Source organism: Budorcas taxicolor, chromosome 2 (genome assembly GCF_023091745.1).
Source record: "Budorcas taxicolor isolate Tak-1 chromosome 2, Takin1.1, whole genome shotgun sequence".
Taxonomy (NCBI): Eukaryota; Metazoa; Chordata; class Mammalia; order Artiodactyla; family Bovidae; genus Budorcas; species Budorcas taxicolor.
The window spans coordinates 69,677,243-69,699,700 of record NC_068911.1 but is presented as its reverse complement, the minus strand read 5'-3'; the positions used below and the strand labels follow the sequence as shown (position 1 = coordinate 69,699,700).

The following is a 22,458-nucleotide window of genomic DNA, read 5'->3' as shown; positions in this document are numbered from 1 at the left end:
ACAGAGTCGGATATGACTTATCGACTGAACAACTAATACTACTACTCTGACTGTGTTCTATAAACGGACAACGAAACCTGGACGATCACACATCTGTTTACAACATGGTTTGCTAAACATTTTAAGCCCACTGTTGAGTCCCAGTGCTCAGAAAACAAAGAGATTCCTTTCAAAATATTACTGCTCACTGACAATGCACCTGGTCATCCAAGAGCTCTAATGGAGATGTTCAAGGTTAATGTTGTTTTCATTCTTGCCAACAAAACATCCATTCTATAGCCCACAGGTCAAGGAGTAATTTCAACTTACAAGTTTTATTATCTAAGAAATACATTTTGTAAGGCTATAACAGCCGCCTGTGGCCTTCCCGGATAGCGCCAGTGATAACCTGCCTGCCAACGCAGGAGACGAAAAAGATGTGGGTTCAATCCGTGGGTTGTGAAGATCCCCTGGAGAAGGAAATGGCGCTCCACTCCAGTATTCCTGCCTGGAAAATTCCATGGGCAGAAGAGCCTGGCGGGCTACAGCCCGTGGAGTTACAAAGAGTCAGACACAACTGAGCACCTGAGCACATAAAATATAGCTGCCATAAAAGTCCTTCAATGTAATTCCTTCGACAGATCTAGGCAAAGTAAACTGAAAACTTTCTGGAAAGGATTCATTATTCTAGAGCTATTAAGAACATTTAGGATTCATGGGAAAAGGTCAAAATAGTAACAGAAACGTGGAAGAGATTGGTTTCAACCCTCATGGATGACTTTGAGGGGGTCAAGGCTTCAGTGGAGGAAGTAACCACAGATGTGATGGACACAGCAAGATAACTAAAAGCAGAAGTGGAGTCTGAAGATGTGACTGAACTGCTGCAATCTCACGATAAAATTTCATGCTCAGTGGTAATGAATCCACCTGCCAATGCAGGAGATGCACACGTGGGTTTAATCCTTGAGTTGGGAAGATCTCCTGGAGTAGGACATGGCAACCCACTCCAGTATTCTTGCGAGGAAAATCCCATGGACAAAGGAGTCTGGTAGGCTACAGTTCATGGAGTTCTAAAGAGTTGGACAGAACTGAGTAGCAGCACTGCTACAGAGAAATCAATGGTGAAAGGAAGAGTCAATTAATGTGCAAACATCATTGTTGTTTAAGAAATGGCCAGAGCCTCTCTAACTTCCAGCAACCATCACCCTGATTGATTAGTCAGCACTCATCAGTACTGAAGCAAGACGCTCCACCAGCAAAAAGATTACGACTTGCTGAAGGCTTAAAAGATGGTGAGCATTTTTTAAGTGGTATTTTAAAAAATTAAAGCATGTACATTGCTTTTTCAGATATAATGCTACTGCACACTTGACAGATTATGGTATAAACGTAAGTTTTATACGCACTGTGAAACCAAAAAATCATGTGACTCGCTTTATTATGATATTTGCTTTATTGTGGTGATATGGAACTAAACCTGCAGTATCTTTGAGGCATGCCTGAATAAGATACTAAAACCAAATTTCTCAGTATTGTCAACTTGTGCTGAATGCACTTAAGTGTGAAAACGTATTTGTCAGGAAAAAAAAAAAACATTTGTGAAGTGCTGTCAGTCCAGGCATATCCTGGATTGGCAAATTTGATGAATATTATAAATCATCTTAAAACTAAATATTTCCAAAAAAGAATACCACTCTTTTTCAAAAGACTAACTAGGGTCATTAACTTATAAGCAATATACTACCTTAGTTATACAGAGAGAGCACAGAACAGTAGCTGAAAGCATCACTTTCAAGTAAGACACTGGAGAATTTTGACCATTAACTTATTATATGTAGCAAATTAACCTCTCTGGGCTTCTGTTTTCACAGAAGAGATGTGAAACTTAACAGAAATGTCATCTAGCTCCACATGTAACATGCTAAACTTTATTTTCCCTCCTTCATTAATGGGGTGGTTCCCAACCAGAGGACATTTGCCTCTACCCCAAAGGCCATCTGGCAATATCCAGAGACATTTTCGGTTGCCACAACTTGGGGTGGGGGCCAGGGGATGGGCTACAGATATCTAATCTATCATGGAGAGATGCTGTTAAGTATCCTATGTTACACATGTCAACTCTCTCCCCACCCCAAGAATTATCTGGCCCCAAAGTCAATAATGTTTAGAAACCTTGGTTTGATGAATACATTAGAATTATACGTTGACACAAAAACTGCTTGTGTATTATGTGACAACTAAAGGCTGTTATCAAATTTATTTATTCAACAAATATTTACTATGCCTCTATGATGCTTAAGTGCTAAACCAGAGTCCACTTTAAAGTATGTTTTCATTGTTAAAGTGACCTGGCATTTTTCTCTTCAAATACTGTTTTCATTCGTCAGCTTAGAATTTTCTTGCTCTAAAAATCACCCACCCACACTAAATGTACTTTTTTTTAAAAAGGGACACAATAAAAAAAAGGGGTGGGGGGACATTTAACAGCTGTTTGCTTGCTTTCTAAATAAATGGCCTACAGAATCAAGATTTATTGATTTATAAGAAATCAAAAATAATCTAGACAGAGTATACCAGAGTTTCTAAGAAGGGAGCCTAAGTGTGCTTATTTTGGAAAGGTGATTCTGACACACACAGTCCTCCACTTTTATGGAAACGGGAACACAGAGCCAGTCAGTACTGGGCCAACATTTGACTTCCAGTGTTCTTCCTTCCCAGACACTAAGGACATACAGGCAACCAGGACAGACTACCTCCTTTGCTGTGGACTCTGTCACATAATGTATCTTAGCACTGGATGCTCCATAACTCTAACTGAATATACTTCCTGTAAGAACATGTCCTTTAACTGGATGCTCCATAACTCTAACTGAATATACTTCCTGTAAGAACATGTCCTTTCGGGACTTCCACCACCCTTCACTGGAGGGTGCGTGGGTTCAATCCATGGTCAGGGAACTAAGATCGCACATGCCATGGGATGAGGTCAAAGAAGGAAAAAACATGTTCTTTAGTGTTTAGTGGTAGACTATTTGAATACAGTTTTTTCTTTTTAAATAAAAGGAAATTCCAATTAATTCCAAGCATTTCACAGAAACTATAATTTCTAAGTTTGATATTAGTCTTAATAGAGAAAAAACACACACACACACATTTATTCCCCTACTGAGAAAATGTCTTTATTGGTGATACAAAATCTTACTAATCTCACCAAGTACTATAGTAAGAAGTCTGTGAAAAAATACTGCCAGCGGAAGACAGGTAAAGAAGACAGAGGAACTAAATCAAACAGAACATCACAAAAGTCATTTATCAGTCTAAAACATTTCAGAAAATAATGTAGGTTACAGGACACAAAGAATATTTCTTAAAATTGATGAGGACAGTAAAACTAGATATCTAACAATCTAGAAACTGAACAGATTTAAACAGAATAAAGTAACAAAGTAATTCATTTAGGGAGAAACAGGTATAAAAATCTCACTTTCACAGACATTTAACTATACACCACTAAATTAATTTTTCAAGTTTTCTTTCTTAATGGGTGCTCAAGCTAGGACATTAAAGAAAAGGTCTGTCCAGGTTATAAGATGTGTGTGTGTGTACAAGGAGAGAGAGAAGTAAAACTTAAATGAATTTTAAAAATCAATCTAAAACCTGAAATTCAAGGCCAGTATTACCTCTACTTTCAAATAAAATCATAACTTCCAATCAATCTAAAGTCACTCAGTGTTCATGGAGGAAACATTTCAACTAAAGAATATGTAGAGGACAAAAGGGAAAAAGTAGAGATAAAGTAAAGATAAAAAAGTAGAGATGGGGATGTACATAAAAACAAAGGTAAGACAGAAAATGCTCTCCTAACCCAGGCAATTCATGAATACCAGAGAATCAATTTATATATTTAATCAATCATACCATTTAATCAATCCATATATGTCTATGCATAATTCTAATACCAAAAAGGAGATTTTTAAATAAAAGAACTATTTAAGAACTATATAAATAATATGACTTGTTCTAAAGATGAAAATAATGCACCCCTAAAGCCAAGTCTAAGGTTGTTTTATTTCTGATTCCCTAGCATTCTTAACTTCTACTTCTTCCAGAATATGAAAGTAAGAACACACATGTGGCCCTTTAAAAATTATTTTTAGAAAAGAATAAAACTAAGCATTAATGCTTCAAAGTGTCTTCAAAATCATAACTTCAATTCAAATAAGGAGGGGAAAAAATTGGATTTAAATACCAAGACTATTTCTATAAATTAAATTCAAATGAGAAAGTTAATTAGATCTTCTTTCATAAAATGGCTTTCATTAATCAACATTAGTTCCTCTTTGCTTTCTGTCGTAAGAGTGGTATCATCTACATATCTGAGGTTGTTGATACTTCTCTGAAGACAATCAAGGCAATGTATCTATACTATATTCCTCTTTCATTACAATCATTAAAATTCTGAAAGTGCACCAAAGTTTAAATGTTTAGATGCAACAACTGTTCTAGCTTCTGTGTATCTGTAACTTAAAAATCCTTAATCTTAAATAAACCAAATATCCCCCCAAATGCACTTGGATCAAAAAATAAACAGTAATTCAATGCCAGTGGATATATGGTAAAACAACTGATAATTACCCAGAAGGAAGGGGAGAAAAAAGTTTAGTTCTAGAAAAGGATAGTATGTATTTTAAACTGTTCAACTATGATTCAGATTATACAGAAGTTGTATAAAAGGAGACAAAAGGATCCTGCAAGGAGAATGGCAAATGGGTGGAAAACACTGACAAAAGGAAACATGGGCTCCTTATCTAATCCTCATAAAATAATCTGTACTTTCTTCCAGAAATAATAATAATCTGCCAGGCGGTAAGCACACAGACTGTGTGTCTCTAATTCCTTCAGGTATCCTAAGACATTTAAATAAGGTGAGAGACCCCTCTCCCCTGTAAGCTCCTTCCTGTCTCTCCCATAAATTTTTTTTTATCATTCTCCTCACACCCACAATCCACTCAAGATTCTCTCCTTCAGTTGATAATCTCTCTTTCCACTCTGAAGAAAGAGAGAGGTAATTAGGTATGGAAGTTCACTGATCAGAGAAGACTGTTCCTAGTCAGTCCTGTCCACAACTAGCCCTGTCCACTGAGTCTGGAACTTCCTACCACCTCTGGGAAAAGTGTACTTTAGCTCCTCCTCTCTCTTCAGCACTCTGCTTGTCCCTGTCCCATTAAGGGTCTGCTACCTCTCCCTAGCACATAATAAGTCAAGTCTGTTGAGACTCTGGATACCACCTCCTTTTCTCGCAGTCAAGGTTCTTCCAAGAGCAGTCAATATTTGCTCACTGTCCAATTGTTCCTTAATCAACTACTATCTGGCATCTTGCTCTCATTAGGCTACTAAAACTAAGCCTAAGTGACAAATTCTTAAGTCACTTTTTAGTTGTTATCTTAGTTGACTTTCATAACATTTAATCCTTCTTGTTATTCTCCTTCTCCTCTCACTCCTCTTGTATCCACCCCTTTACCTCCTCCTACTCTTTCTCCAGCGGCTTCCCTGGTGGCTCAGAGGTTAAAACGTCTGCCTGCAATGCAGGAGACCTGGGTTTGATCCCTGGGTGGGGAAGATCCCCTGAAGAAGGAAATGGCAACCCACTCCAGTAACTCTTGCCTGGAAAATCCCATGGATGGAGGAGCCTGGTGGGCTGCAGTCCACCAGGTCGCAAAGAGTAGGACAGGACTGAGCGACTTCACTTTCACTTTCACTCTTTCTCCAGCACACCCATCTTGCCCGCTCACATTTCCTAGCATTACATACACCATCAGGATGAGTTCATCTATAAAAGCAGTTTTTAAACTTCTGGGTCTCAAAACCTGTCTACAAACTTTTAAAAGTTGTTGAGGACCCCAAAGAGTCTTTGTTTATGTGGGATATAACTATCGTTTTAACATTTTAGTAGTTAAAACTAAAAACACCAGAACACATAAGTACACAATCAATAAATCATCAGAGTAACGATGTCATCACAAATCTTACAGCCTTTGGAAATTTTCACTGTAAACTCATGATGAAATGAAAATTTAAAAGCCAAATATGTTTTAGTGATACTATAAAAAAGGCAAATGTCTTTGCACTATTGTGTGCCAAAACCCACCAAGTCTTCATCTTCAATCTGACCTCCTTCTGGAGCTCCAGATAGCTTCCTCTGCTTTGGCCATTTCACAAGTATTCAAACTCAGCACTGTCCAGAATCTAATTTATTACCTTCTAGGCTAACCCATTCATCTTCCTTCTGTGTTGTCTATCTCACTCAAAGACATTATCATTCATCTGAAGCTAACTACCTATAAATAATCCAAGGTTCCTCCCTTTCTTTCTTTACCCTCATTCAGTCATCAAACCCTACTTTTAAAATCTAGTGGAATCTGAGAGCTTGTTAGAAATGCACACACCCACTCCAAACCTGTAAGAACCCTTGGTAATTCACTTGCACATTAAAGTTTGAGCAGCATGGGCCTGAGTGGTTATAATATCAATAGCTGAGAGAATCCAAAGAAGGCAGAGTCCAAAAGACAAATTTGAGAACACTGTAATTAGAACTCCCACTTGAAGTTTTCTCTCTGGTTAAACTTGGAGTTTTGTAAAGGCAACAGCATTCCTTAACTAAATGATCTTCCCAACCTGGGTTTCATCACCCTCTCATTCTATCCTATTCACTGCCCCCTTAAGGAGCCTTCTTCATCTCTACTTGTCTTGTTTCCCTTCTTGTCATGTTCTAGAAAGAAGTCCAAATTCCTTACTATGTAATACAAGGGCATTCAAACTCTGACTATGCCTATCTTTCAGCATTTTTGCATTATCTTCTCTATATAAGAAAAGCAGGTCAATCACCATGGAAGCTTGTTTTTGTTTTGTCCCCCAAGCTCCTCAGATGAGCTAAAGGATAGTTAGGATTGATAATCACGGCCCTACATCTTGAACAAAATCATGCTGTTGTTGTTCAATCGCCCAGTCGTGTCCAACTCTGCGATCCCATGGACTGCAGCCTGCCATGCGCCATACTTCCACACAAAAGCACCCCCTAGTACCTCTGCCTGCTTTCTTCTCATTCTTTGACCTTGTCGTCTGAGATGAGCCCACAGGCTTTCCTAAGGACTCAACTATCGTCTCTTCTTTGAGGGAAGACCTCTCTTTCCTCTTTCCCTACCTCTCCCCTGCAGGCAGATGGAATTAGAGGTTTCTTGCTCTTTCCTTCCATAGTACCTTGTGCTTACATCTGTTGTAGCACAGCCCACACTGTTTATGTAACTGTTTGTTCTACTAGACACTGATCTCATGTGAAAGCAAGAACTGTGTCCTCATTTTTATATTCTCTGTGCTTGGACATAGAGGTTAAAAGATAACAGATATGTAATAAATGCTTACTGAAAATACATTTTTGGAGACTGTTGAACAGCCCCAGAGTGATGTAAAATAAAGCAAAACAAGACTGATGCAATTTCTTTCGTCCAAGACTGGACAATTTCATCAAAAGAAAACCCTTTTTGTTTTACAATTTTACATTTAGAAATAAAAGGCAAGCTCATGTATGAAGTGATTCATATATAAACTACAATGAAAATTTAAGCTGAAGTAATCAACCTAACAGTGAATATCAGATGTTTTTCACTTTTAATAGTAAAAGGATATATGAAAACAAGAGGTTCTTAGTGAATGAAAAACAGTACTGGGAAGAGGTTAGAAACCAGGGGGATATTATTAGTAGGCTAAAATCTTCACAAATACTAAAAGAAAGTAAAATGTCCAATCAATGAACCAAAAATGCAAGATATGCATAATATTTATATTATAATGTGGAAATAAATAGCAGAAAGAAAAGCTAAGAGAATGGAAATCACGGTGAGGTAGGGGTGGGTGGTAGAGAATGCTATTAAAATAAATAATAAACCTTCTTCTGTTGTCTATAAAAACAAAAACTATTATCTTAAAAAATAAAATATGTTATGGTTCAGAGAATGGATTACCAAAAGAATAAAATGACATCAGCAGACAACGGACTACTACATAAACTTTACTATTACGTGTACTGGGGAAAAAAGAAGTACTTCTATCCTGTAGCTCTCTGCTCTGAACAACTTTACTTCATGACCTATATAAGAATCTGTACTGTGATGTATATGAAGTATCACCCCAAGGGAAATCATTAATTGAGCCATCTCGTAGTGAAACAAAATCTTCCAGACAAATCACTTCTTAAAAGACAAACCCCTGCCCCCAAATTTCCTTCTTCAAATTTTAAGGAAAACATATAATCTGTAGTCATTTCCAAAATATTATGCCACTGAACCATTATTTTGTAAAAATTCCAGATGCTGAACACAAAACAGCAAAAGCAAAAAGATTTTAAAAATTTTCTACTGTGACCCCAAATGTCAAAAGAAAGCCAAGTACATCCAACGGTTAACCAAATTGTATTTCAGCGCAAATACCATTAAGGTCTTAAAAAAACTTTTTTTAACATAAAAATATAGCCAAAAGTGAGCCTTAGAATTCTTTGACAAGAGGTGGTTATTTTCTTTCAAACTGATTCTTTTGGAAGAATTCAAATATTGCATCTACAACTTATATTGGGAATATGGGTACCTAAAAAGAAGACAGAAATATATAACCATTACAGGTGATCTAACTTTTCCTGTTTTTCTATTTAAAAAAAAGAAAAATCTATCAAAAACACCAGGCTTAGTGAACATAAAAGAGAAATATCTAAAATTATTTTATTATCCTTCATAACATAAAACCCCATGAAAGAGGAGGCATGTGAAATTACTACATAGACCCAAACCTGTGGAAATATCAAGAAATGTTCCAAAATCCAAGAAAACATTCTTGATATGGTTTCTGAAAAAATGTACTTTGACAAGATCTACACCTACAATTTTTCAGGACTCAGTGTGTATTAATTTAGGAAAAAAAAAAAAAAAAAAAAACCACCTAAACTGTGATAATCTGGTGCTACAGGGGCTACTAACGCTTACCTCAAGGGAACCTACTGCAGATAAAGTCCCGTCACTTGCACAGTCCTTTCAGCTGCCTGCCAGTTGTCTCTGTGGAAGGGAAAGCCTGATGAGTGAGAGCCCTATGCCACACTCCTCTGGAGTGTCAGGGTGCCTGCACAGAACTCCACAGAACTGTCTACCTAGAGACTCCTAGATGCTTTCAATAAAACAGGGCTTAAATAGATGCCGCTGTTAATATTCTCCTTCCACTGAACACCACACTAAATGGCTAACATGTGCTAATGACCTATTGGTATTATTATCATGGTGATAAATCTACACTAAACCAAGCAGAAAAAAGACTAAAATGGATCAAACAGAAATAAGTTAACACTGACAGGGGAAATATACATACACACACACACAAATGTTGAAAAGTGAGTGACAGAACTCTGTAATCTGAAAAGAGGAAGTATTACAGACTTTTATTTGCAAAAAGTGAAGTTGTAGCATCACCAAATGAATGCTAATACCCAAAGAACCTCCTGTCTAAATAGTTTTTAAAATGCCATCAAGAACATCATGCTCAACGTGAACTATACCATGGATCCAAATATCTACTTATAGAATTCCATGTATTTTCTCAGTGGGAAGAGTAAGTGGGTGGGAAAGGAAGGAATTTTTCAGATATTTTTAAGCATGTAGACTGAAAACTAATAGCATGAAATCCCACAAGCAATTTCAAAAAGAAAACAAAAAACGTGTATCTGTATCTCAAAAAGTAAACAAACCTTTACTCAGGACCAAACTAAGAGGGAAGTATAACAAGAAATAGTAGAAAACGGTGAAAAACAACGTATTACAAAAATCACGTTCATCTCTTAGAATCATGAATGGCTAGCAACTTAAGAACATCTATTCCATTAATATAAAAGTTCATCTACATAACCAAAGAAATTATATTTTCTTTCTAATGTCAAATAGCCTTCAGTCTAATGATATGCTTCTAAAACAGAATAAAGCGCTCCTAAAAAAACAAAGATTAACATTAAGCACAAATATTAAAGAAGGAAAAAAAAAATTTTTTTTAAAGGTGATTCCAACTTTTCCTTCAATAGCAACATATTTAAAATGAAGTTACTCACCTCTGATTCTTTGTCACTCAAAGATCCCAAGCTTCCAAAACTGTGATTAGAGCTTTCATTATTTGTTGAGGCCTGTGAAAGATTTTTTTAAAGGTAAAAATTAGGAGTAATTTTAAATGGAACATATTACAAAGTAAATAATCTATCTTTATAATTAAAAATATAATTCCTTTAAATATGGAAGACAAATGAAGTAAAAATAAGAAACATTAAAAAAAAATAAATGCCAATGTTGTAACAACATAGCTTAGAATGTTTTATCAAATCAATAAAGTTCTGTTGTGTTTCAGGAACTGACTTCTTAGCTGATTTTTTAGATTATCAGATTCAGGAGCAAAAGAAGTGAGATGTTATTAGGATAAAAAGAGCCTCAAAATTACTTCCCAATAAAAACTAATCTAATGCTTCCTTTAACTAAAAGTATTATTTGTGTTCCTTAATCCCCATCACAGCCTTATCAAATTCTATCATATCCCATCCTCACCCCTTTGCCTCTTCATGTAAACAAACTGGTCAGTCTTCAGTTTCTCTTTGTTTGAGATTAGTCTTTCAAAAGAATCTTATATTAACCTGACCATGTTAATTGCTTCACTGAAGAGTTTCTAAATTTCTTTTACAATATTTTGGACTGTGACAGTAATGAGCTATCTCTGTCAGATAACACTTTCTATGTTACTATATGTTTCTATGATGCTTATTATTTTGTGGACTTTTTGGAAATATTAGTACCTTAGATCAATGTCTTGCAGAAATGTTTAGAGCAGACTAGAGCATATATGCCAAAGAGAACATATGAATGGACTTCATGGACAGGTGGGCCAGCTGATAGCTCTATGTTTCCCTTCAATCTGTAAGAGTAACTATTAATCCTACCATTACGAAGTTGCAAATTAGCCTATAATTACACTAGACTGACAAATTTCCAATTGATGACTGATGGGACATATTGCATATATGTCCAGGGCTATGCTGTAAAGGCTATTTTTAACACAAAACAGTACTTGAACTAAGATTCAAGCACTATTTAGAGGAATTTACAATCTAATTAAGACAAGATTATCAACTTAGAAACAGGCAACACCATAAACAGAAATTAAAGAGTGATAAATTAGAAAGATTCAGGGACAATGGAACCAGTGGCAATGTTTCTGAGCATCCCTAATCCCCCAAACCTACGTTTACAACAAAACCGGGTGACAAGGATCTCCATCAATCTCCCTAAAATCGTATGTGGGAACAAAGCACCAACAGAACCTGCACTGTATGAGGAGCGGCAGAAGGAAGCAGAGTGTCTGACGCATCTGAGGAGAGAGACTCCCCAGAGAGCTATAACTGGAAGGGTTTCTGCATCTACCTGCCGTCTAAAGTTGCGGCAGTTAGCCTCTATGGACTCTTTAAACTGATGTGTCACTAACAGCGTCACAATGAGCATAAACTACTGAGCATGCAATCGAAATTGAGCGCATTAAGTATAATGAATATAAAGAAATGAGAATAGCAAAGCTTTAGAAATCTCAGAAAGCAAATGCCACACTTCTGAAGAGTTCCCAAAAACAACAGCAGAGGGCGCTCTGTAAGAAATGCCACCCTAAACCAAAGCAACAGAAAATGATGTGAATCGATCCATGAAATTGTTAAGGGGGGAAAAAAGCAAAAGGCACAGAATTACATCCTGATAATAAACGCATATCAGGAAAATACGCCCACCAAATAGATGAATTTATAACCAACCATTTCAAAACGAGCTAGAAACATGACTCAAGACATGAAAGAGTAACACAAATCAGCGGTCAGAAAACTAAGAAGGCAATGGAATTCAGGGAAGTATCAGAAATTGAAAGATTTTTTTTCAAAAATGAAGATTAAACCTGAATGAACCCAAGAGAAAATACATACAACAGATAATGCTTTAAGAGAACAAGAAGGCAAAAAGTAGGAACAGTTTTGGAATCAAACGAACTGAAGAGATTAAAAGGGTGAGAGAAAGCAATCACTTAATAAAGTAATGAGGATCCAACATCCTAGTAACAGAAGTCTTCAAAGAACACCACCACAAGAGAACAAATTAGTGAAAACTATAATTTGAAAAGACTTTTTTGAAAACAAAAACCAAAATCTGAAACTACTGACTGAAGGAACACCACGTACACTTAAGAATTCAGCCCAGAAGGCCAACATCTGATTTCCCAAAGGCAACACTTTACTTTTGTCGGAAGAAAACAGAGCAACATATTCCAGATATTCAAGGAAAAAACTATGAATAAAGTATCTTATGTTTGGTAAAATTGATTTCTCATCACATGGAAGACACAGATAAACTTATCAAAATGCCAAAAATCGGGAAACACTGCTCCCATGACGGCAAGCAGCAACATTCTTGCTGACACAGATTAGATGAGAAGTACATGGAAGAGTATAAAACTTAACGGCTATATGTATAGAAAAATTTTAAAGAACTATGGCATGGAAATTCATGGAAAGCAAAAGCAAAAAATTTTTACTCTATTTTCAATCATCTGTGTGGTCATTGTGATAGCACAGACACTGTTGAGACTGCTGTGTGTGAGATACAGAAAGGAGTAAATAAATACATTAATTAAATTATTCTAAAAACATGAGATTTTTACCTTTCAAAAAAATACACACCCCACAGACCTTGCCATGAGTAATAACCCAATATCTCTTATCAGAACAACATTCACACAGATAATAAATTCCAGAAAAAAAGCATATAAAACAACTACCTAAAGGCACTTGAGCAATCAAAAACAGGCAGAGTCTGATTAGAAGACAATATTTGGAAGGAAAAAACAGAATTGAATGGGTTTCCTATTTCTACAGCTTTTGCCTGAGAGAAGGCCCCTAGATTGAGCTGCACAGAGCAGCTGAAATTTGAATCAAAAGATACAGTCTTAGAGGCTTGAGTTTGAAGCTGCCACAGTAGCTGCCAAGATACATACTAGAAAATAAAGAACCAGAAAGAGAGAGAGAACCACAAAGAACTATACCCATGTCTCTGGCTGGTCACTGACCTATGCAAGAGTGGAACAGATTCTAAGCATCCAGTAAGATCTGCCATCCTCTTCAGGGAGACACGGTTGAGATTTCAGTTCAGCCAAATTAACTGCTTGAAAATACAAATAATAACCAAAATACTAACACTATCCATAAAAACACACTAAATCCCAGAGTTACTATAATGTATCATTACAGTATGCAGGATATAATACACAATTTCTTAGCACATGAAGAAACAAGAAAATGAGACCCATACTCAAGAGAAAAGACAATCAACAGAGACCAACCACAAGGTAACCCAGATATTAAAATTAGCAAAGATCTTAAAGCAGCCACCTGTAAATATGCTCAAGACAAGAAGGGAAAATAAACTTGTTACTAAATGAACAAACTGGAAATTTCAGCAGAGAAATAAAAATGTCAAAAAGAGCGAAATGGAAACACCAAACTGAAAAATTCACTTTCTAAAATAAAAATTCACAGTATGGGTTTAACAGAGAATGGATAAAGTATTGAAGACAGATCAAAAATTAGTCCAACTAAGAAACAGAGAAAAATAATGAAAAGAATTTATCTGCTAGACACTATTAAATAGTCTAACACATGAATTTGGAGTCACAGAGGGAGAGAAAAGGACAAAAAAAAATTTTTTTTTTTTTTAAAGAAATAGGCAGAAAATTCTCAACATTGGTGAAAGACATAAATTCACACACTGATGATCCCAAGCAAGATAAGCACAAAGAAAATCATACCTAGGTACGTCACAGTCAAACTGCTGAAAACCTAAGTAAAGAAATCTAACCACAATGAGGTATCATCTCACACCTATTAGGGTGGCCATCATCAAAAAGACAAGAAATAACAAGTGCTGGCGAGGATGTGGAGACAAGAGAACTTGCCTACACTGCTGGTTGGAATGCACACTGGTGCAGCCACTGGGGTATCCTCAAAAAAGTACAGAGCTCCCATGTGCATGTGTGCACACTCAGTCGTGTCCGACTCTTTGTGACCCCATGGACTGCAGCCACCAGGCTGCCCCGTCCATGAGATTCTCCAGGGAAAAGTATTCAAGTGTATTGCCATTTCCTCCGCTAGGGGATCTTCCTGACCCAGGGATAGAACTCACATCTCCTGTATTAGCATGCAGATTTTTTTTTTTTTACCACTGATCCACCTGGAAAGACTCCATATCCTTGCCAAGAACTACCATATGTTTCAGGAATTCCATTTCTGCATGTTTATCTGAAGAAAATAAAAATAGTAACTCAAAATTATATCTGCACCTCAATGTTCACTGTGGCATTATTTACAATAGACAAGACATGGAAGCAACCCAAGTGTCTATCAACTGATGAATGGTTAAGGAAAATGTGGGGTGTGCGTGTGTGTATATATGTACATAAGACACTATTCAGCCATTAAGAAAAAGAGAAATCTTTCCATTTGTGGCAACATGGAACCTGATGACACTATGCTAAGGGAAATATGTCAGAGAAAGACAAATACCTTCTGATCTCATTTATGTGTGGAATCTTAAAAAAACAATAAAAATTTTAAAACCCAAGTTCAAAGATATAGAGAAGAGATTGCTGGTTGCCAGAGACAAGTGGGAGATGGGGGAGAAATGGATAAATGGGGTCCAAAAGTACAAACTTCCAGTTATAAAATAAATAAGTCTTGGGGATATAACGTTCAGCATGGCAACAATAGTTAATAATATTATATTTGCATATTTGAAAGTTGCTGAGAAAGTAAATCTTAAAAATCCTCATCACAAGGAAAACAATTGTGACCAGACTGTGAAGAAGGCTGAGTGCCGAAGAATTGGTGCTTTTGAACTGTGGTGTTGGAGAAGACTCTTGAGAGTCCCTTGGACTGCAAGGAGATCCAACCAGTCCATTCTGAAGGAGATCAGCCCTGGGTGTTCTTTGGAAGGAATGATGCTAAAGCTGAAACTCCAGTACTTTGGCCACCTCATGAGAAGAGCTGACTCACTGGAAAAGACTCTGATGCTGGGAGGGACTGGGGGCAGGAGGAGAAGGGGACGACAGAGGATGAGATGGCTGGATGGCATCACTGACTCGATGAACACGAGTCTGAGTGAACTACGGGGGTTGGTGATGGACAGGGAGGCCTGGCGTGCTGCGATTCATGGGCTCGCAAAGAATTGGACACGACTGAGCGACTGAACTGAACTGAACTGAACGGTGATGTTAACTAGACTGTGGTGATCACTTTGCAATATACACAAATATGGAATCATTATATTGTATACATGTGATCTAATCTAAATTTAATCTTAAACATCACTTATACCTCAATAAAAAACTTACAATTAAAAAAAAAATAAAATCCTGAAAGCAGCCACGGAAAGAAAACACATTACATTCATGAGAACAAAAAAGGATATGACTGACAGCTAGCTTGTCACAATAGGTATTAGAGGTCAGACTTCATCTCTGGAAATGTAAGCCAGGAGAACTCTAGACTGAGACATAAGGCACAGATGAGGAAAGAGAAGGCCTTAAGTGCACAGCTATATACTAAATGAACACACTCAGCACCTTTCTGTGCTAACCTAGAAAGGTGGCAGCCAAAATTAAACTCTTCAGGTTGAAGATAATAGAATTTCTCTCTGGGAAACCAAACCATCATTTAAGAGACAAGACTTACAGACACCAAGAATCAAAAATCTCAGAAGAATGACCCAGTCAAGTCATCCTACTGAAGTAAAGCCTGCCTACTCAACATTTCTAGTAAGTGTTCCAGTGCCTAACGTATAGATATGAAGAAGGCCCCGCATTACCACATATCAGAAAAATATAAACAAAACAAATTTTTTTAAACCCACAGGAAAAACACAACCCAGGAAGCAGGAAAAAAAAAAAAAACTTCACACAAAAATAAAACTATCACTCATCTCACACGCTAGTAAAGTAATGTTCAAAATTCTCCAAGCCAAGCTTCAGCACTACGTGAACCAGGAACCTCCAGATGTTCAAGCTGGTTTTAGAAAAGGCAGAGGAACCAGAGATCATTGCCAACATCCGCTGGATCATCGAAAAAGCAAGAGAGTTCCAGAAAAACATCTACTTCTGCTTTATTGACTATGCCAAAGCCTTTGACTGTGTGGATCACAATAAACTGGAAAATTCTGAAAGAGATGGGAATACCAGACCACCTAACCTGCCTCTTGAGAAACCTATATGCAGGTCAGGAAGCAACAGTGAGAAGTGGACATGGAACAACAGACTGGCTCCAAATAGGAAAAGGAGTATGTCAAGGCTGCATATTGTCACCCTGCTTATTTAACTTCTATGCAGAGTACATCATGAGAAACGCTGGACTGGAAGAAACACAAGCTGTAATCAAGATTGCTGGGAGAAATATCAATAACCTCAGATATGCAGATGACACCACCCTTATGGCAGAAAGTGAAGAGGAACTAAAAAGCCTCTTGATGAAAGTGAAAGAAGAGAGTGAAAAAGTTGGCTTAAAGCTCAACATACAGAAAACGAAGATCATGGCATCTGGTCCCATCACTTCATGGGAAATATATGGGCAAACAGTGGAAACAGTGTCAGACTTTATTTTTGGGGGCTCCAAAATTACTGCAGATGGTGACTGCAGCCATGAAATTAAAAGACACTTACTCCTTGGAAGGAAAGTTATGACCAACCTAGATAGCATATTCAAAAGCAGAAACATTACTTTGTCAACAAAGGTCCATCTAGTCAAGGCTATGGTTTTTCCTGTGGTCATGTATGGATGTGAGAGTTGGACTGTGAAGAAGGCTGAGCGTTGAAGAATTGATGCTTTTGAACTGTGGTGTTGGAGAAGACTCTTGAGAGTCCCTTGGACTGCAAGGAGATCCAACCAGTCCATTCTGAAGGAGATCAGTCCTGGGTGTTCACTGGAAGGACTGATGCTGAGGCTGCAACTCCAATACTTTGGCCACCTCATGCGAAGAGTTGACTCACTGGAAAAGACTCTGATGCTGGGAGGGATTGGGGGCAGGAGGAGAAGGGGACGACAGAGGACGAGATGGCTGGATGGCATCACCAACTCGATGGACACGAGTTTGGGTGAACTCCGGGAGTTGTTGATGGACAGGGAGACCTGGCGTGCTGCGATTCATGGGGTCGCAAAGAGTCGGACACGACTGAGCAACTGAACTGAACTGAACTGAATTGAATACCCTAGTAATAGCGAACTACGAAAACGAAACATTTTCAGAACAACCCGAAAGGACTCTCCCTGGCTGTCCAGCAGTTAATACACCACACTTCCGAAACTGCATGGGGAGCAAGTTTCATCCCTGGTTGGAGTCTAAGATCCTGCATGCTGCACAGTGTGCTCAAAATCAGATAAATAAATAAATAAATTTTAAATTAAAAAAAGTAGAGAGTGAACACCTACCCACCCCCAACTCCCACCTTCCCCCAGCCAAAAAAAAGACAAAACATCACTCCTGGAAATTAAAAATTTGATAGCAGAAACACACAGAAAATAAACTGGATGAATTCAAATATAAAGCTGAAGAAATCTTCCCAGGAAGAGAAAAAAATCAAAGAAAATAGAAAACTAGAGAATCTGTCCAAGAGGTACTGTTCCAAATAAGAGTTCCAGAAAAAAGAAAGAAAACTAATGAGGTAAAATTATCACATAAATAATTGAAAAAACTTTTAAAGAACTGGTAAACATTAGTTTCTGGATTGGAAGGACAGACTTCTGAATCAAGCACACTGGTTCAAGGAAAATCTATACCAACACACATTATAATAAATTTAAATGCAAAGGATGTGAAGCTTCTAGAGAAGAATAACAGGATCATCTACATAGATCAGGAATAAGAACAGCACTGGAGTGCTCAGGAGTTACCACTGAAAGCTAGAAGGCAATGGAACAATGCCTTCAAAACTCCGTCAAAATGACTTCCAACCTAGAATCCTACACCCAAACTAACAGCTATGTGGGAAGAGGACAGCACGCAAGGTCTCACATATCTGACTACCCATTTACCTTTTCTTAAGAACTGACTAGAAAATCTGCATCAACAAACAAAAGAATAAATCAAGAATGAGGAAAATGGGGCATTTAAGAAACAGGAGCTCAAACAATGGACAGACAGAGAATGAATTCCCATGATGAAAAATAAGAGGGATTCCAGGATGACAGGCACCCGGAAGACAGAGAGAGTAACTAACTAGCCTAGATTTCAGAGGCTGTAAGTAAGGAAGGAAGTGTTAGCTGCTCAGACGTGCCTGATTCTCTGCGACCCCATGGACTGCAGCCCACCAGGCTCCTGTGTCCATGAGATTTTCCAGGCAAGGATACTGGAGTCGGTTGCCATTTCCTTCTCCAGGGGATGTTCCTGAGCCAGGGATTGAACCTGGGTCTCCTGCATTGTGGGCAGATTCTTTACCTACTGAGCTATGGGTCAAAGGCTATGCCAATAGAAAAATAAGATGAAAACAGGTAAAGAAACATATTTGAAAAAAGATTCATAACATCTGCTAGAGATTATATGGATGCTTACATGAACAGTAATAAACTAAAGAAGTCAGTCAACTGTAGGAAAAACAAAAAGTTGTACAAAAGTATTAACAGAAACATAATCATGGAATCTCAAAGCTGTGAATAAAATTTAGTCATAATATAAACAATGAAAATATCTAAATTAGGAAAGGGTTGTAGAAGCTTGAGGGTTGGATAATGTTAAGTGTTACACCTCATCTTTTATAAAAGGAAGTCAATAAAAACCAAAAAAAAACCTGAAAAAAACCCACAAAGAGCTGTAATAATCTTATTTAGAAATATAAACATAAAAAGTAAAATATATCTAGTGTAATAAAAAGCTACAGGTGAGAAGTACTGCCTCTATGAAGAATGAATGTAGGGTTAAAAGAATGGGGCATGCATCATCTAATCTTCCTTACAGGCTTTTAAAGCTCTGGCCCTTGTGTGTCTTTTTCCTTCTTGAGCTGCAGGAATTCTTTACATACTCTGGGTATGAATCCTCTATGATTTTCCCTTTCACTCATATACTGGTATCATTTGAACATAGCTGCATTTATCAAATAATTTCCTTTATGACTACAGCCTTTTGTGACCCAATTATGAATCTGTCATTATTCTTGTTAAAGCTTTACTGGTTTTATTTTTCATATTCAGATCTACAAGTCACTTGGAATTGATTTTTCTATGATGGCAAAGGGTGATGATCTGAGTCATTTTCTTCCCCATGTGGATATTCCACTGATCCAGCATGATCTGTTATAAAAGGCCACACTCCCCACTGCACGGCAGTGCCACCTTTGTCAGGTCTTAAGTCAGCATGCATGAATGGCTCTGCTACTGGACCCTACTCTGTTCCACTCGTCTATTTTCTTTCCTGTGCCACTGTCACAATGCTGTAACTACATTCCTTGGTATAAACCTAACAGAACTGAAAAACATGCCTACACGAAAACTTGTATCAGAATATTCACAGCAGCATTATTCCTGTAAAAAAAAATATAAACAACCTGAATGTCCAACAACTGTGAATGGATATACAAAATGTGAAACACATCAATATAATGAAACATCCAATAATAAAAGAAATGAGTAGTAACACATACTACAATATTCATGAACCTTGAAAATATTCAACCAGGTGAAAAAACCTGCCACAAACATAAAATGCAATGTTCTGTATGATTGATTCCACTTATATGAAACATACAGAAGGGGTAAATCCATAGAGACAGAAACTAGACTAGTGGTTGCCAGGGGACAAAGAGCAGGAGAAGAAAGCAGGAAAATGAGGAACGGCTGTAAATGTTTATAGGGTTTCCTTTGAGGGTGATAAAAATATTCTGGAATTAGACAGTGGTGATGGCTGAACAACCTTGTGATATACTAGATACCACTGAAAAATACACTTTCATAGAGTCAATTTTACAGTTTATGAATTATATTGCATACAAAAAGTTTCAGGTTGTTAAGGAGAAGAGTGTGGGGGTGAGAGCATAACAAAATCTACAGATGATCCATTTATACAGATAGACAGTAAGCACACATGAAAGCACAAACTCACAGACTTTTGAAGTCTTCAAAGCAGAAAAAAAATTTCAAATATTCACAAGATAGTTTTTAAAACATACAAGTAACACAAGCACATAGAAAAAATTTCATTATAGAAATGTAAATTTTCCCCTCCCTGATCAGTCCAACTATGCTGACGGGAAAAATATACCCATTTGAATGCAGAGTTCCAAAGAATAGCAAGGGAAGATTAGCAAGCTTTCCTAAGTGATCAATGCAAAGAAATAGAGGAAAACAATGAAATGGGAAAGACTAGAGATCTCTTCAGGAAAATTAGAGATACCAAGGGAACATTTTCATGCAAAGATGGGCTCAACAAAGGGCAGAAATGGAATGGACCTAACAGAAGCAAAAGATATTAAGAAGAGGTGGCAAGAATACAAAGAACTATATAAAAAAGGGCTTCATGACCCAGATAATCACAATACTGAGATCATTTACCTAGAGCCAGACATCCTGGAATGCGAAGTTAAATGGGCCTTAGGAAGCGTCACTACAAACAAAGCTAGTGGTGGCGATGGAATTCCAGTTGAGCTACTCCAAATCCTAAAAGATGATGCTGTTAAGTGCTGCACTCAATATGCCAGCAAATTTGGAAAACTCAGCAGTGGCCACAGGAGTGGAAAAGGTCAGTTTTCATTCTAATCCCAAAGAAAGGCAATGCCAAAGAATGTTCAGACTACCACACAATTGCACTCATCTCACACACTAGTAAAGTAATGCTCAAAATTCTCCAAGCCAGGCTTCAACAGTACTAAACCATTAACTTTCAGATGCTCAAGCTGGATTTAGAAAAGGCAGAGGAACCAGAGATCAAATTGCCAGTATCCGCTGGATCATCGAAAAAGCAAGAGAGTTCCACAAAAACATCTACTTCTGCTTTATTGACTATGCCAAAGCCTTTGACTGTGTGGATCACAATAAACTGTGGAAAATTCTTCAAGAGATGGGAATACCTGACCACCTGACCTGCCTCCTGAGAAATCTGTATGCAGGGCAAGAAGCAACAGTTAGAACTGGACATGGCACAATGGACTGGTTCCAAATGAGGAAAGGAGTACATCAATGCTGTATATTGTCACCCCGCTTATTTACCTTATATGCAGAGTACATCATGAGAAATGCTGGGCTGGATGAAGCACAAGTCAGAATTAAGATTGAGAGGAGAAATATCAATAACCTCAAATATGCAGATGACACCACCCTTACGGCAGAAAGCGAAGAAGAACTGAAGAGCCTCTCGATGAAAAGTGAAGAGGAGAGTGAAAAAGTTGGCTTAAAACTCAACATTCAGAAAACTAAGATCATGGCAGCCGGTCCCATCACTTCATGGCAAATAGATGGGGAAACAATGAAAACAGCGACAGACTTTATTTTGGGGGCTCCAAAATGACTGTAGATGGTGACTGCAGCCATGAAATTAAAAGATGCTTACTCCTTGGAAGAAAAGCTATGGCGAACCTAGACAGCATATTAAACAGCAGAGATATTACTTTGCCAACAAAGGTCCGTCTAGTCAAGGCTATGGTTTCTCCAGTAGTCAGGTATGGATGTGAGAGTTGGACTATAAAGAAAGCTGAGCATTGAAGAATCGATGCTTCTGAAGTGTGGTACTGAAGACCCTTGAGAGTCCCTTGGACTTCAAGGAGATCCAACCAGTCCATTCTAAAGGAAATCAACCCTGAATATTCACTGGAAGGACTGATGCTGAAGCTGAAACTCCAATACTTTGGCCACCTGATGGGAAGAGCTGATCATTTGAAAAGACCCTGAGGCTGGGAGGGATTGAAGGCAGGAGGAGAAGGGGACGACAGAGGATGTGATGGTTGGATGGCATCACCGACGCGAGGGACATGAGTCTGAGTAAACTCCTGTAGCTGACAATGGGCTGGGAGGCTTGGCGTGCTGCAGTCCATGGGGTCGCAGAGTTGGACACAACTGAGCGACTAAACTGAACTGAACTGACACTTAGGTAACCACTTTAAAAAAAATTGTTTTCAATTCAAATTTCCAACAGGCAATGCAAGCTACTTCAATTCATTTCTTATCATCTTTATAAGACTTTATGTCTCCACTAACAAATTAAACATACGTTCATTGATTTCTCCCTTCTTATTCAAAAGGTAATTGTCCTGCATTGCTTTCTTTTCTGTTAATACACATTGGAAAAACTCCAAATGAACATGTAGATAGCTTCATTCCCATTTTTCTTTGCTACTTCCTTTCTTTCAAACAGG

At 37.7% G+C, this 22,458-nt stretch overlaps 1 protein-coding gene across 1 annotated transcript in view; it reads right to left on the bottom strand.

Moving 5' to 3' along the window:
* TLK1 (tousled like kinase 1) overlaps positions 1-22,458 on the bottom strand; it is a 174,860-nt gene that overhangs the window by 72,925 nt on the left and 79,477 nt on the right. The window contains exon 3 of the mRNA XM_052659646.1: positions 10,115-10,186. Coding sequence (XP_052515606.1) covers positions 10,115-10,186 — 72 coding nt within the window. The remainder of the gene's footprint in view (positions 1-10,114; positions 10,187-22,458) is intronic.